Genomic DNA, 15,549 nt, shown 5'->3' with positions numbered 1-15,549 from the left:
CATTTACCCAACACCTACCCTCAGCCCAAACCAGGCTCTGGACTGGAATAGTGCTGTTCAACTTTGTCCTCACTGTGTGGACAGGTGTGCGCCACGCTGCAGATGAGGAATCACCACTGGGCTGGGGAAGTGGTTGACTCCACCTTCCTGGGCTAAAACATGCCTCAGCCAGGACCAAAGCCAGCACTGAATCTACACCCACATTTGCTCCTGCCCCTGAAGCCACACAGTCCTGAGGGCTGGTGTCATGTCCATTTAGGTGACAGGCTGGGTGCCATGCTCTGTACCAGGCTCTGGACTGTGGGGAGCACAGGCCGGTATGTGGGAAACAGAGCTGAAAAGCAAGTCCCTAGCCTTTCCAGGCAGCTCAACCCAGCCCACCCTGCTTCAGGTGGGTGATGCCACTTCCCCTCCACAAGTCCAGCTCCTTTCCCTCAGTCAGGACAAATCAGACCTTTGATTCTAAGTGCCTGACACAGCCATGGTCCCACATGGAAGGAGGAGAGATCCAGCACTACACCCACGATGAAATCTATTTTTTTTGTGTGTGTGTGTGATACTGGGGATTAAACTCAGGGGCACTCGGCCACCGAGCCACTTCCCCAGCCCTATTTTGTATTTTATTTAGACACAAGGTGTCACTGAGTTACTCAGAACCCCATTAAATTGCTGAGGTTGGCTTTGAACTCCCAATCCTCCTGTCTCAGCCTCCTGAGCTGCTGGGATTACAGGTGTGCACCACCGCGCCGGGCAGTGAAATCTATTTCTTGCTGAAGGAAACCTTCCCTGTGTCAACAACTTCAGTGGACCTCCCTGCAGTCTCTGTGTCTGCAAACACTGCTGCACGGCCATGCACTCACCGACCTTCTCCACAGGACTCCCCAAGGACAGGACTGCTGTGCTCACCTCTAGATTCCCTACTGCTGCTTATCTACGAGGCCTGAAATCAGAGCTGAGAGGTCAGTCAGCCTATCTTGAGTCTGGCCAGCAGATACCTGAGGGCGTGTACAGCAAAAGGATTTACAGAAACTCCGGACCAAACCAGCAGACCGCCCGGGTTTCCTGGTGCCCAGGCCACCCCACCTTAGGGGAGTCATCTAGAATGCTTACCCAGAACTAAGGTGGAGGGCAGAAGTCACAGCATCACAGTTTGCACCAAGGGTGCTGCCATCCTCCCAAGAAAAGATGTGCAAGAACCACCAGACTATCTATTCCAATCTTGTTTTGAGATGCTAACGCTTCTCAAGTTATAAATTAGTAAGAGGCTCCGTTCTTTGAATGTGTCGGAAAGCCATGCAGAGTGACAGTGGCAGCGGAACTGGAGTTGTCAGGTTCATTTGCAAGGTCCCTCCAGTGTCTTCTGGTGAGAATCCGTGCTACGTCAACACCACAACCTCAGCAGGGACAGCTTCTTACCCCAACAGGTAGGGCAGGTGGTGGCCAGGTTTCGGGGTGCTGCTGAGAACTCTGCAACCCTGGCACCCAGTGAGAGCTCAGGAAGGGCAGCTGTCCTGGGGAAAGAGGCTTCCGATCCACAATTGGCAAATACTTTTAATTTGGATTTTTTTTCCCTGAATGATGATCCTAATTAATGAGGAACCACCAGGATGTGTTCTATCCCTGGACCTCCTCCAAGAACCACTGTGGGACACAGTCATGCTTGTAACCTTGCATCACGAGGCTTTCTTCACATAAGAACCAGGACAGCTGCTGTGGGGTCCCGGCCCTGCTCAGGGCTCACTTCCAGCACCTGCCACAGGTGTCCTTCGGACACCTTCTGCACTTGTCCTGTGAGTTCTTCTGAGGGATTTCTCTGCCCCTGGGAGCACTGATGGACAGACGAAGCTCAAGGCTCAGACAAGCTGTTGGGCGCCTCACCGCAGGGTTCTGCAGGTTTCCGCAGCGTTCCACAGGGTTCCGCAGGCGCCCTGACCCTAAGCACCCCTCCTGGCTGCCTGTTTCACAATGCAGACTTTCAGCCTACTTCCTCCACTTTCCTCAATTTTACTTATTTCACCATTTTTCCCTCTTGGGACCACCTCCTAAATCACACCTTCTCAACAGGGCTTGTCCTGTCTCAGGTGGAGCAAGGTCAGCTCTAGGGAGAGGAGATGGGGTGGGAAAAGTCTGATTCTCTTTGCATCTCAAGCCCAGAAACACAGGGTTCATAAAGGGACGCAGAGCACCTGTGGCATTTAAGGTCCTCGGGCAGGGTGACTTGGGGAGAAGGTCTGCACAGACTCCCAGAGGAGATAATGGAAACAAAACACAGGGGCCTGCACTGAGCTCTGCCTGGGTGGGCTTCCGGGGGGCCTGAACTAAACTGCAGGTCAGCCCTGGGCCACTACACTTTGGAACCCGGTCATCACCTCAGGGAACCCTTTCAAGACCTGGACGCCAAGGGTACTAGGTCATTTTTCAGATGAGGAAACAGAGGCTCTTACTGTAAAGCAAATCCGTAGAGAACTCAAGGTGAGAACTTGGGTTTCCTGGTCTCAGGCCAGTGTTCCCTTTGCCCTCCGCCACACCTTAGGAGAATCATCTAGAATCAATCACCTGAGGGCACCCAGCAATCACCCCAGAGACGTCAGGGACTGTTACTAATGAATACAGTAACTTTGTAACCAGCAATGAGTGCCTAAAACTTAAAAGTTTTGAGTGCTCAGACTCAGTTGAACTCAGTGAAGACCAGAGACTGCGGGAGAGGATTCTTGGTTCAGGACTGAATTGGAGGAGGAAGAGAGGAAAGGGGATCTCAGCCCTAGGATTTCCTAGGAGCAGGAAGAGAAGGCCCCCTTGGCCAAAGGTCAAGTACCAAAGGAGCCCAGTACGATGCCTGAGCCGACTGCACTGCTCCTACTCTTTCTTCTGTTCATTCAAAAACAACCCAAAGAACCAAGAAGAAAGTGTGGCCCTGAGCAATAACCTTCTTGCCTATAAAAGAAAATATTCTGAACGAATAGCCCTTTGGAGACAAAGTGAAAAATGTCTTCAAGTAAAATTGTACTTTGGATGGGATTTGATTGATCCTAAGACAGCTGCAAACCCAAAGGAATGTGGCCTTAGATAAGATTGATTCCTTGGGGCTGGGGATGTGGCTCAAGAGGTAGAGCGCTCGCCTGGCATGCGTGCGGCCCAGGTTCGATCCTCAGCACCACATACAAACAAAGATGTTGTGTCTGCCGAAAACTGAAAAATAAATATTAAAAAATTCTCTCTCCCTCTCCCTCTTCCCCTTTCTCTCTCTCTCTCTCTGTTTAAAAAATAAATAAAATGCTATTTGCAAAAAAAAAAAAGATTGATCCCTCATGCACAGCTGTTGCAGGACCACCAGGAGAGGCCAGCCTTGGAAGGAGACCTGGTCTATGTCCTTCCCTGGACAGCGGCATGACCTTAGGCCAATTTCCTGCTTTCTGCAGGCCCTTCCACCTCTGACAGCCTCTGTATTTTGCAATCCACCACTCAGTCCTTTCTCTATGCCAAGCCTATAAATTCCAAAGTAACTGTGCCTGATGAGTTTGATCAGACTTGCTGATTATGAAGGTCTGCGAGTTTTCTTGGACTAACATCACCAGGGAGAAGCATCAGAACCGATATATGTGAGGCTCAACAAAACGGAAGCCGGATTTTAGGAAAGAGCAGGAGCAGGAGCGGAGAGATAAATAGCTTGATAGCACTAAGTGATTTTCCATTTAGGACAGATGGCCACACTGGATGAGCACATCCTCTTAGCTCAGTATTTTCAAGTCTTGTCAGATAAGATTTCACCCCAGACCCCAGGAAGACATAAAGGCAGAAATGAACTTAACCCCCTGGGGCAAGCTGGCCAAGAACCTCGGAGGCCAAAGGCCAAGCAGCTCAAAGGCACCAGTTTCAGAAAGTCAGAGGTTAGAGGTGGTCAACTGCAGAAAGGCACTTGCTGGAACCATGATGGTCACTAAATCTATGAGGCAGGTGGCCCTGACATGAATCAGCTGGCTGCTCAGGTGTGACATCATTAACTAAAAATGAAGACCTATTTATTATTAATACGTTGGTTATTTTACACTCTGTTCTACTCTCTGAATTGAGATGATTTCACATGACTCTGGAATAAAGCCGGGGGAGACGGGGAGGAAAGGGGAAACCAGCCCTGATACCTTCCAAGGCGAAAGCCAGCCGGAGCCTGTGTAGGGGATGCCCCACCAGCCAGTGGCATTCAGACTTCCTCGTTATCCATAAATGACACGCAAAAAGCAATCTCGTTCCCGAGTCAGAACGCCACTTGTTCTCTGAAGAAATCTGTTCAAACTCCTCTCTTCCTTTTGTGGCAGGGTGAAAAGTCCCTCCAACAAGTCCTACACCGTGCTTGGATCTGACCTGCATCCTGTGATGCAGGCATGGGTTTGAATGTGTCCTCTCCGAATCCTGGTGTCGAAACCAAATGGCCATGTGATGGCACCAAGAGGTGGGACCTGTAAGTGTTGCTCCTGGCATAATGGCGCCTCCCCTGGTGGAAAGAACCCTCTCTTTTACCTGAGAGGCTGCGCGTGCTCCTCCTTTCACCTTCTTTCGAGAAGGCACAGCATTCCTCCCCTCGGGAGCACACAGCCTACCTGGCGCCATCGTGGAAGCAGGGACCAGGACTTCACAAAGAAGGACCATGCCAGAACCTTGATCTTGGAATTCTCTGCCCCCAGAACAGTGAGAAGTAAGTTTCTGTTCTTCATCAATTGCCCATCTGCGGTGTTTGGTAAGAAGTGCCAACAGACTGAGGTATATGACATCTGCAAGACCAGAGGTGGCCTGAAAGGGACATACTGACCTCCACTGTGTATCTCCAAACCTTCATTCTCAAAAGGTGATCACCTTTGGAAAGTGGACCCCCTGTAGACAAAGGTGCTTAAGTTACCTGATTAATAGGCTCCTCATAAATATAGGTGATGGGCACTCACACTATGGCAAAGTCCCTGTGTGGCAGAAGCAGAAGCCCAGCAGAGATGAGGCCCCAACATGGAGCCCACCTGGTCTTTCCAGCTTTAGGAGGATGCCCTCTGAGCATGGCCTCTCTGCAGCTTCAACGCTCTCTCACACCCTGTCTCACGGGATTCACCACAGGGCCCTTCACAGACTGTGGGTAAGTGAGTGTCCAAGTCACACAGCAAGCGCGATGCTCCCAAAGGCTCGTCAGTCACTTCTAACACACCCGAGCTGCTTGGGTCACCCCGAACCAGGTCCCCAGAGCACTGGGCTGAAAGCATCTTCACTCAGGCCACACTTGAAGGCTGACTTTGAAGCAAGACTTCCCTTGCTTCTCTTGACCCTGTCTCAGTTGTTCAAAGATTAAACAGGTCCTGATCACATCCTGCAAAACCTCAAGACCCAGACAAGAAAGAAAAAGAGGGCAGGACCTTGACTATCGGCAAAACCAGAAGATCATGCTTGACTTATAAAACTCTGAAACATTTATGGAATTTTTAAAATGAGAGGCTATAGGTGTAGCTCAGTGGTAGAGTGTTTGCCTGGAGTGCATAAGGCCCTGGGTCTGATCTCCAGCATTGCAATCAATAAACAAGCAAATATGAAATAGGGGTCTTTCAAATAATGCAAGTGATAATTTAGTGTTGAATTAAACTGAATTTAGCATTCAGTGCTCTGTGTAAAAGAAAACTACCCTTAATTGCCTAAAGAATAGATACCTTCATTTCTTCCCTTGCTGCTTAAAGCTCCCTTGAAGGAGTTTCCATTGATACAACACAGGAGGTGAACAAGGCCTTCTGCATTAGTCTACTTTCCATCACTGTCACAAATACCTGATTAAATGAACTTACAAAAAAAAGGGGGGGGGGTATTTTGGCTCACAGTCTTGGAGGTCCCCATCCTGGATCAATTGGCCTTGTTGCTTTAAGCCTATGACCAGGCATCATGGAGGAACTGTGAGGTGGAGAAAGGCTGGTATCGCATGGCCAGGGAGTGGAAAAGAGGGAAAGAGAGGAAGAGAGATCACGATTCTCCATGGTCCACTTCAAGGGCATGCCCTCAGTGACCTCAGACTTCCTGCCAGACCCCACCTCTTAAAAGTCCCACCATCTCCAATGGCTGCACTGTAGGGAACGGGGCTTCCACACACGAGCCTTCACGACATTTACGATTCAAACTATGGTGACTCGTTCCCCTGGGTCCCTCCTTTGCCTTCTACTGTGGCTCCTGCCAGACTTTTTAAGCCTCGTTGTTTCAAGTCTCTCTCTCTAGAGAGAAGAGCACCGCTCCCTCTCTCAGCAGCCAGGCTCAAGCCCTGCACGCCTCGGCCTGTGCGGCCTTGAACAGCAAGCAGGGCACACCATGCTGCACCTCCAGGCCACCGGCTTGTCATTACCTGGGCAGCGTCCCAGGCTGAGAGGGGCTTGGTGACATGGCCCACATATAGGACCAAAAATCTAAAAGAAAGCCCATTCCCTCAGCTGACAGTTCTCAGCCTGGCTTTGTCCTGGGCCCACCTGAGAACACCACCTGCCAGTCATGGGTATTCATGAGTGTGCTTTGTGTACTGGGTGTGTAAATGTTGGGTGTGTAAATGTCCGTTTTTAAAAAAAAAATGTATTTTAACCATTTTTAAATTTAGAGAGTGATAATCTATTCTCTTCACCTGGATTCACCATCATTAATATTTCTGTCACTTTTTAAAACATTTTATTTTAATTATTTAAATACTTTTGCTTCTTCCCCTGCTCCTCTGGGCGTGAACCTTCTACATACACATGCACACACATTTACAGTTTCCAAACCCTGTGAAAGTTGCCGACACTGAGACGCCTCACCATAACCACTACACCGTGCATCTCTTTGAAAAGTAGAACAAAAAGAGAATTTAAAAGAAGAACATCTACCTACATCACCACAATATGATTATCACACTCAAGAAATTAAATCTTGATACAATGATGCTATCTAATGTGGAACAAATGTTCAAATTTCTTAACAAATCCTAAAATAATGTCCTTTTTAAATTATTTTTTCTGATCCAGGAGCTAATCAAGGATTGTTGTGTCTCTTTAACTGAGACAGCTCCTCCTCTTCTTCTGCTGGTCAGCTGGCTGATGACACAGACCCTTTGGAAGAGAGCAGGTCAGATGTCGAGCTGGACACCCTCACCTTTTGCATTTGTCCATCATTGTGTGGTGCACTGCTGCAGGCATGTTTACATATCCACTGAACCGGGTTAAGGAGAGGGCAGGGTTAGTTCATCTCCTTATACACAAGTTTGGTAACTTCAGTTCAAGTGGCGTTTGCCCCATGCCTGTCCCAGGGTCCCTTCTGCCTCGGTGGTTCCCACGCATGGCAGAGTTGGAGAAGCCTTGCTGTCCAAGAGCAGTCTGCAGAACAGCGGCAGCTGTCTCCCCTGGGAACTTGTCAGCAATGCAGCTAGGAAGCCCCTGACCCAGGAGAGCCCAGCCCTCTCTGTTCCCTTTCACTGTGTGGCTGACACTTCAGCAGGCTCCACGACCCTGGGAAACCACATACCTTCTCAGAAACCTCAGATTCCTTGGTGAAAAAGAAGCAGCTCTCACCTCAGCTCCACCAGCCCTGGCCACCAGTGAGAGCCCATTTCACAGACAGTGAGCGAGCGTGGACATGTGGTCCGTCTCAGAATGGGGCTTCACTACTGAATGCTGGGAGATCTGATGGCAGAGGGCTGGGATATCAGCCCCTCACCTGGCTGCTTCACCACTTCCCAGGGGCTTGAAAATGTCCCCCAGAAGACAGGCAGGGGGAAGGCCAGAAGTTCACCAAATGAAGAGAAAAATAAAATGAGACTCATACAAAGGGGAGTGTGCATGGACGCAGGAAGATGGAAGATTAAATACGATTCAAAGGGAAAGTGAGACAGAGGAAGTATTTACTGAAAGCCTACAAAGACGTGCCTGGGTGCTCTATGTCCACCTTCTACCCTTGATTACCCTCTATTAAATCCCCATGCTGAGGACACAGCCAGGCCGTCTGCATTCCAGGACAGCTTCTTGTCCTGTGTCTCACCACCTAGTCTTACCTGCCAGCCCATCTCAGAAAACAATCAGTGGCTATGTCTTGTGATCATTTCCCTTGGTTTGTCAATAGGAGAGTACTCACTCGTGATCACACCCAGCTGGCTGCAAAGAGATGGTCAGGGCAGCCGGGTGCCTGTGCAGAGCCTAGCCAGCGACAAGCCAAGATGCAGCCAGTGTCTCTCCATTAACCAGTTAGAAAGGGGCGGTCCCCAAATAGCCCCCAGGACCCACACAGCCTAGAGGACTTTCAAGAGAACCCTATTCAGAATCAACCAATGAATGCCGCCGAGTGCCTGGTGCTGTGCTAATGACACCGACATACAATCTTGTCTTTAAAAACCTTTCTAGTAACCCCTCCCTAATGCTAGGCAGTGTTATCACCCCCAGCTTCTAGGTCATCCTAGCGAGGTTCCTGCAAGTCACAGAGACTGAAAGTCCAGATGTGAGCTCCAAGCACAGCGCATTTCCCTAACATCAGCATCTCTTTCAGCCGTAGATGGGAAAGCAGGGCTGTGAGTGGCCTCACTGGTTAAAGCTCAGGCTCCCACAGCGCAAGACTCCCAAGGATTGCTCTCCTGATTAAAATCCTGTAATGCTGATTCTGGCTACTTGTTGCTGTTGTGATCATGGCAAAACTGTGCCGGCAAAATCTTGATTAGCCAGGATCTTAAGAGAATTCCTCCATGCAGCCATGCAGCAAATGCTTACTTAGTACGTACCATGGGCTCCACTGCCTCCCGGGAATTGAGGATGCTAAAAACAACAGCACAGCCCCCACTCTCCAGGCACTCCCAGCTCAGAGGGGCAGACAGACAAGCAAATGCGTCAACCCAATGTGAATTGTGCAAAAGTCTACCGCTAGCAGGGGGAGGCAAAGCCTAGCCCAGCCTGTGGAGTCAGGGAAAGGCTTCCTGGAGGTGGTGGTACTAGAGCTGCCAAGGTGAAGGCACATAGCCAGGGCATTCAAGGCAAAGGGAGCAGGGTGGGAGTCTGATTGACTTCCATGTTTTCTGCACTCTATTTTTGGGAAAGAGAAAAAAAAAAAAAACATGATCTCCTCAAGTGAATCTGATTCATTAAAAAAAAAAAAAAAAAAAAGTACGTACTAGACTATGAGCCCATGTTCAGCCCAACTTCCTGGCCTCCTCCTGCCATTAGCCACAGCCCAGAACAGAACAATGGATGCTTCCAGTACGAATTCCAATGCCTTGCAAAATCCTAAATCATCAACGAAAGGTTCAGTTATGTCCACTTGACTGGACTTTGTCTGAAGGTGGAGGAAAGATATAGGAGGTACCACTTACCAAGCATGCCTCAACAGCAGGGGTTCAAAGGCGACCCTACCTGAGTTTTCTTGTACAACCCACAATTTAGCAGAATCCACAATTCCAGCAACCACCCATCATATCCCATGCCATCCCCCATGTCCCCACCATGTGGTTCCCTGGCTTCTCACCAGTCCAGCTTTGACTGGGAACTCCCATTTCCCACCATTTGCATCTTGGTGCTAAGAAGAGGAGGCAGAGCATGGCTAAGGTCCCCATGTTAACGGCAACATCTAGCAAAATACCCCAAGTCTCCCCACTGTTTTCAGATGGTCAGAACTAGAATGGGGGCCAGCCAGAGCTGACTCACTGCATTCCATCCAGAGCTCCAGGAACATGAGCTCTGTGGTCTTATGTGATTTTATCTCTTGAAGTTTTCCTGTCTCCATCTATAAGATGGAAATGATAATTACGACCTCATAGAATTGTGTAAGCATAAGGGGAAATAAGTGCATTTTCCTAAATGAATGTGCTGGGCTAGGCATGGTCTTAAATCTTAAATCTTGAGTCCTCTCTGGGAAACTTGAGATTGGGCACTTTTAAATGTGCATCTTGAAACACTAATTCTAAGGGAGGATAAGATTGAGGCTGTGACACTAACTGGCCTTAGCCATCCTTTCTGAAGACTGGGACAGATATGGCCAGGGGACCCTGGCTACGAAAAGTGGGAAAAGAAAGAGGGAGACCAGAAGCTTCGATAGGACCCAAAGATTGGAAGCTAGCCAATATGTACTGCACACTATGTGTAGAAGGACAAGGGGATCTGTTATACTTGTGTATACTCTAATAATTTGTTTTTCTTTTTTACACTATCATACGCTTCAGCATTTGCTTCACTTAAATTTAGCTAAAATGTTCCAGAGACAGGTGAATGCACTTTTTAAATCCTTTTTTACCACCTAAAATGAGCAAATGAAAGAGCAATAATTGCTGAGCCTCTCTCCAGCCAGACTGTTACAAACACCTGCAAATACACGTTCACAGACATCAAAAGCTTGACTTCTCCAAGCCCACAGGATCCCCCACTCTCTCTCCACTGGTTCCTCAGTTTTCAGGGAGGCACTCACCCTGGCTTTGATAACCTCTCTGCAGAAACCTGTTGCTAGGTCTGAGGGCCTGTGTGGATGCCCCACCTGGTGGTCAAATCAGGAAAAGCACTGCAACTAAGGAATATTGACAGAGAAACTAACTCCAACCTTCCCTGAGCCCACACCCTGTAAGTCATGGGTCAAGTGAAAGAGACCAGAGAGGAAAGTCCACTGTTTAAGGCATAAGGGGGTGATGGTGTCAAGGTCATGGCCAATTCCCTGCCAAACCTGGTTGCCATACAGCTTCCTAAAAAGCTAAGCTAAGTCCATACAGCTTCCTAAAAAGCTCAGTTCATAGCTAGAAATGCCCTGGCAGCCCTGGAGAGCGTGCTGCCAGTCAGGATTGCCAGTCCCAGATGAAGAACCTCCAATGTCAACCTCTCCCCCTCCCCAAATACAGGCGGATTTTCCATGCTAAGTGCCTGGTGAAGAGGGAGTTCCATCTTCCCTCTGTCCATGCATTCGCATTTACCTCCTGACAGGCAGGGAAATTCTTTCCAGGGGAAGAGAGAGAGAGAGAGAGAGAGAGAGAGAGAGAGAGAGAGAGAGAGTGTGTGTGTGTGTGTGTGTGTGTGTTTGAGGGGAGCCAAAACCTCCAGACCAGATCTCCGACAACCCCAGTGTCTGGGGACAGCCAAAGCAGAAGAGGGGACAGCAGTTGAGGCTTAAGGGATATCAGAACCCAAATCATGGAGATGTTCCAGCCAAAATAATCCCCAGCCCCAACCCCCTCCATTATGCCCCAACACCTGCACACACACACACACACACACACACACACACACACACACACCTCATATTTCCATAAAAGAAACAGAAAGACATGCATTTGGTCCAGTCCAAGTTCCAAAGAGAGCAACACCAGGTTATTTTCTATACAGAATGGATCCCTAAGAAGGGCAGCACACACATCCAACACACACTTGTGTGCAATACATGCACACACGCGTATATATACACGCACACACATACAAGCACACACACACCACTGTGGGCAGTGTGCACCACTCCCATCCTCAACTCCAGGACCTGTCGTCTAAACTCTGGCGTTCCTAAAAAGAGGGATCCACCCCAAGCAGGAACAGAGCTAATGGGAGGACTGGTTTTACCCTGTTCAACCCCTGGTTAATTAGGGGGGAAAAAGCACATAATTCCTTTAAGCTTCCATACCAACAGCACAGAAGGTGCTATGCATTGGGCATTGGCGGCACACACGCCAGTCCTATCTCCAAATTGGCTGGGGAACCACGCTTGGTTCCTCGGAGCCCTGGTGTCCAACACCGGAAAAGCGGCTCACAGACACACAGACAGGCACAACAAACATGCACCCAGGGCAGGCAGGCCCTCATTCAGCGGGAGAGCACCTCTAGGTGTTAAAGCCCCAGAGACTTCCTCAGTTCCAGGCCCACCCGAACCCCAACATGCGCCGCCGCCAGGTACTCACACCAGCGCGTGGTACAGCAGCGCCCAGCCCCGCGGTCTCTCGAGGGCGTCGTAGATCAAAGTTTGGATGCGCCGGTACTTGGCGTTGTTCCTCTTGACCGGGCGGCTCAGCGGGGTCTTGGCCAGGAGCCCGATGCCCTGCGGGGTCCTCCGCAGCCCCTCGTCGCGGCCACCGCCCTCTAGTAGCAGGGTCCCGTCTTTGTCAGCTCCGGCTCCAAGCGCCAAGGTGACTTGCTCCACGTCTCCGGGCACCAGCCCCACTTTCCGCTCCTCGTCGCCGGCCGCCGCCGCGTCCCCTCCGGCTGGGTTAGCGGCCCCGCCGCCTCCGCCGCCCCCGTCGCCGCCGCCGCCAGCCGCCCCCGCCGCCCTGCGCGCCTTGAGCCCCATCTAGCTCGCCCCCGCCGGCCGCTTCGCCTTCTCCGCTGCTGCTTGGGGAAGAAGGGGCGCTCGGGTTGCGTGGACGAGGCGGCGGCGGCAGCTGCAAGCCCAGGAACTCCAATGCCATGATCCGCGCGCCCCTCCCCACCCACCCCCCCCCAAAAGCAGGCAAAGGGAGGCCCCCCGGGGGGCACGGGAGGCCGGGTGGGGGGTCAGAAGGTCACATCCCGAGCGGGTCAGTAGCGGGACCCCAAGGGGCGCGGGCCGGGTGCTGCGGGGAGCCGGCGAAGGCGCGGGATGCGGACGCGGAGGCGCTAGGGCGCGCGGCAGCGGGAGCCTGGCACCGGCGCTCCGGGGCGGCGGCGGCGGCGGCGGCACCCGAGCCGGCGAGCCCGAGACAGCATCGCAGTTTATTTACAAGCCCGGTGCCAGCCGCCCGCCCTCCCGCCCGCCTGCCACACGCGCCGCCGCCACAGCCTCCTCCCTCCTCCGCGCTCCCACCCGCGCCCCTCCCCGCCTGCTCCAGCCCAGCCCCGCAGCAGCAGCAGCAGCAGCGGCAGAGAGCGCGCCGCGGGCCGAGCGCACGCCGCCGGCCTCCTTCCCAGCCTCGCTCCCGCCTCCCTCCCTCGCCGGGGTGGGGCCCCATTGTCCCGCCCCGTCGCGGCAGGAGCCCCGGCGACGCCCCGCCCTCGCCACCGCCCCCCACCCCCGAGCGCCTTGGGGACCCGGGATCTCCAGGGCCCTTGCTCTGGATGATGCCAGGCCGTGCGCTCTGCGGCCGCGGCGCCTGGCTCCTTGCGCTCCCGTGGGCGTTGGGGCTTCCCCCGGGCAGGGCGTGTAGAGAGAAAAGGGGAAAAGGAGCAGGAACTGGGAAGGGGACTCCCTCTCTGCGTTTGCCAGGAGGCTGTAGCTTTACATTTACTCCCACCTTCCACTCTTTCTTCTTATCTTTGGAGGTACAATTCAAGTTGCTGAGTTGGCCAAGGCCGAGAGCACAAGTGTTAACCCACCTGCTCTATGGGGGCTTCCTATTCCCGGTGGCTCAGGGTTCATGGTGGACACTGCTCTAATCTCCTCGCCCAGTCTTTAAATAGCACCCTCCCTGGTGGATGGGCTGAGGTCTGAAGAAATCGAACACGGGGAATTGGAACCCTCGTTTCTTCCTTTGCCTCTAACTTGTGCTGCAGGTGAATCAGTCCCTCTGCCAGAATTTCAGCTCATTCAATGAATCACTAAACCCACATGAATGAATTTGTCTGGCAAAAGGGCACTGCTCCCCGTCCAGGATTAGGAGGTCCCTGCTTTTAGTTTCAGGTCTAAGGACAGTTAGAAGACCTTAATGTAAAATGTAACATGAACAGAATATTCCCCAGTACCAGTAAATTTATGCAAAAAAAAAAAAGTGGAGTTCATACTAGAGTGATTAGGAAACCTGCTTCAGGTTGGCTGATCCTTAGCCTCATCGAAGAGGCCACATTTTGAGGTGAGACTCAAATGGCAAAGGCAGGGGCCAAGGTGTGAGGCACAGAGGATGCACTCTGGGGCTTGTGGAGCCCAGAGGGGGCCAAGGACAATCAGCGGCTGCAGAGCTCTCATCAGCCCTTGGCAGAGGTCAAGGAGCACCTGCACTTTTCACATCATCCCAAGGGTAGAGAAGCCCTCCATTCCTGCTGACCAAGGGGCTCCTTGGTTACCTCCTTTACTCCCCCCTCATAGCTGCTGGCTGGAGGGGAAGGGAGGGCTGCGAGCAAGGCCAAGGTCTTAGCCCTTGTTCCAAGAAAAGAACAATCAGAAGGTCTTCCTGGAGGAGCTGGCCAAGGAGCAAAGAGAAGAGTAGGGGAGGGTGAGGAGTGTAGGGGAAGGGGTCACAGGACCACCACCTGTACAGGACTGCCAAAAGATGAACCTCAGAAGTCTCCAAGAAGAAAAGAATTTCCAAAAGAAGTTAAGCCATAAAATTGAGATCATTAAGACCGTAGTATTGGCACAAAAATACACTGCTTGTTGCAACAGAATAATATTTGCCCAGAAACTGACTTAATAGAAGAATCTAATATAAAATAGGAACATGACTGTCCTCCAACGGAGAAAGAATATTCGTTGAATCCTGGGATGCGGTATGGGTTTTGTGAGGATTCAAGGAAGAGCACATGAAAATGTGACCAGCCCTGTGTTCCGTGCACAGTAGGCCCTGCATACCTGTTTATGAATAGATTAATGATCCACAATAATAAGTAGCCAGTGGGCGCAAATTGGAAAGGAGAAAGAGCCCAGGGAGAGGGATTTGTCTGGGTTAGAAAACCTTGAAATGCGAGCTGAGCAGCCCCAAGCTTGCTCCAGCCCACATGTTGATCCTGACACCTACAACACACCAAACACACCCAAGGGGTCATCTGTAGAAATTCTATCCCACTGTAGTATTAAGGTTGGACACTTAATTCAACTATGCTGTTTATAGTGCAGCTTTGGGAGGAGAGTAGGATTACATAGGTCATCCAGGCAGGACCCCTGATTGAATACTGGTGGCCTTAGAAGAAGAGGGAGAGGAACCAGAATACACACACGCTCCCTGTGCTCTCAGTAGTTATTTACAGCTGTGTTAGTCAGCTTTCTGTCCCTGTGACAAAGTACCTGAGATAATCAACTTAAAAGGAGGAAAGATTTATTCAGACTCATAGTTTCAGGAGTTTCAATTCATGATCCCTTGGCTCTTTTGCAGGGGCGGCCTGTGTGAAGCAGAACATCATGGCAGCGTGGTGGAGCAAAGCCTTCACTTATTGGCAGCTGGAATGTGATGCCCGGGGCAGAGAGAAAAAAAGAGGGGCTGAGGTCCCCATATCCCCTCCCAGGGAACCCCCTAACTTCCTTACGCTAGGACCCACATCCTGAAGACTCCACCAAATCCCAACAGTGCTGCAGGCTGGTTACCACCCTTTAGCATGGGGACTTTGGGGGGACATTGAGAGCCACGCCTTCACAGCAGCAGAGGCAAAAGGGGAGCCAGTGGAGAGAACCAAGCCCTCAGCACGGTGTCCGACACACGAGATGACATGCTCAACGCATGTTTGTAGATGAAATTTCATTTTGCTTTGTTTAGAATAAAGGTGAAAGTCTTTATTCTTAGCAGGTCTCAGGACCTCTTGCAACTTCTTGTAATAAAAATGTTTTGATAATACTCCAGAAAACCTCAGTGTATAAATGACTCTAGGATCATATGGAAAAAAGACATGAAAATTTATTAGTGTGCAATTAATCAAAAGTCCAGACTGCTGAAGTGACAGTTCGGATTGT

General features: G+C 51.0%; 1 protein-coding gene across 1 annotated transcript in view; it reads right to left on the bottom strand.

Annotated features, from left to right (window-relative positions):
• Positions 1 to 12,641, bottom strand: part of Kcnq3 (potassium voltage-gated channel subfamily Q member 3) — a 305,641-nt gene extending 293,000 nt beyond the window's left edge. Inside the window, exon 1 of the mRNA XM_005316145.5 lies at positions 11,882 to 12,641. Within this exon, the coding sequence (XP_005316202.2) occupies positions 11,882 to 12,267 (386 nt within the window). The 5' untranslated portion in view covers positions 12,268 to 12,641. The remainder of the gene's footprint in view (positions 1 to 11,881) is intronic.
• Positions 12,642 to 15,549: the final 2,908 nt, after the last annotated feature.

The sequence above is a fragment of the Ictidomys tridecemlineatus genome, chromosome 7 (genome assembly GCF_052094955.1).
Source record: "Ictidomys tridecemlineatus isolate mIctTri1 chromosome 7, mIctTri1.hap1, whole genome shotgun sequence".
Taxonomy (NCBI): Eukaryota; Metazoa; Chordata; class Mammalia; order Rodentia; family Sciuridae; genus Ictidomys; species Ictidomys tridecemlineatus.
Note: the sequence above shows the minus strand (reverse complement) of the source record. Positions and strands in the feature narration are given on the sequence as shown.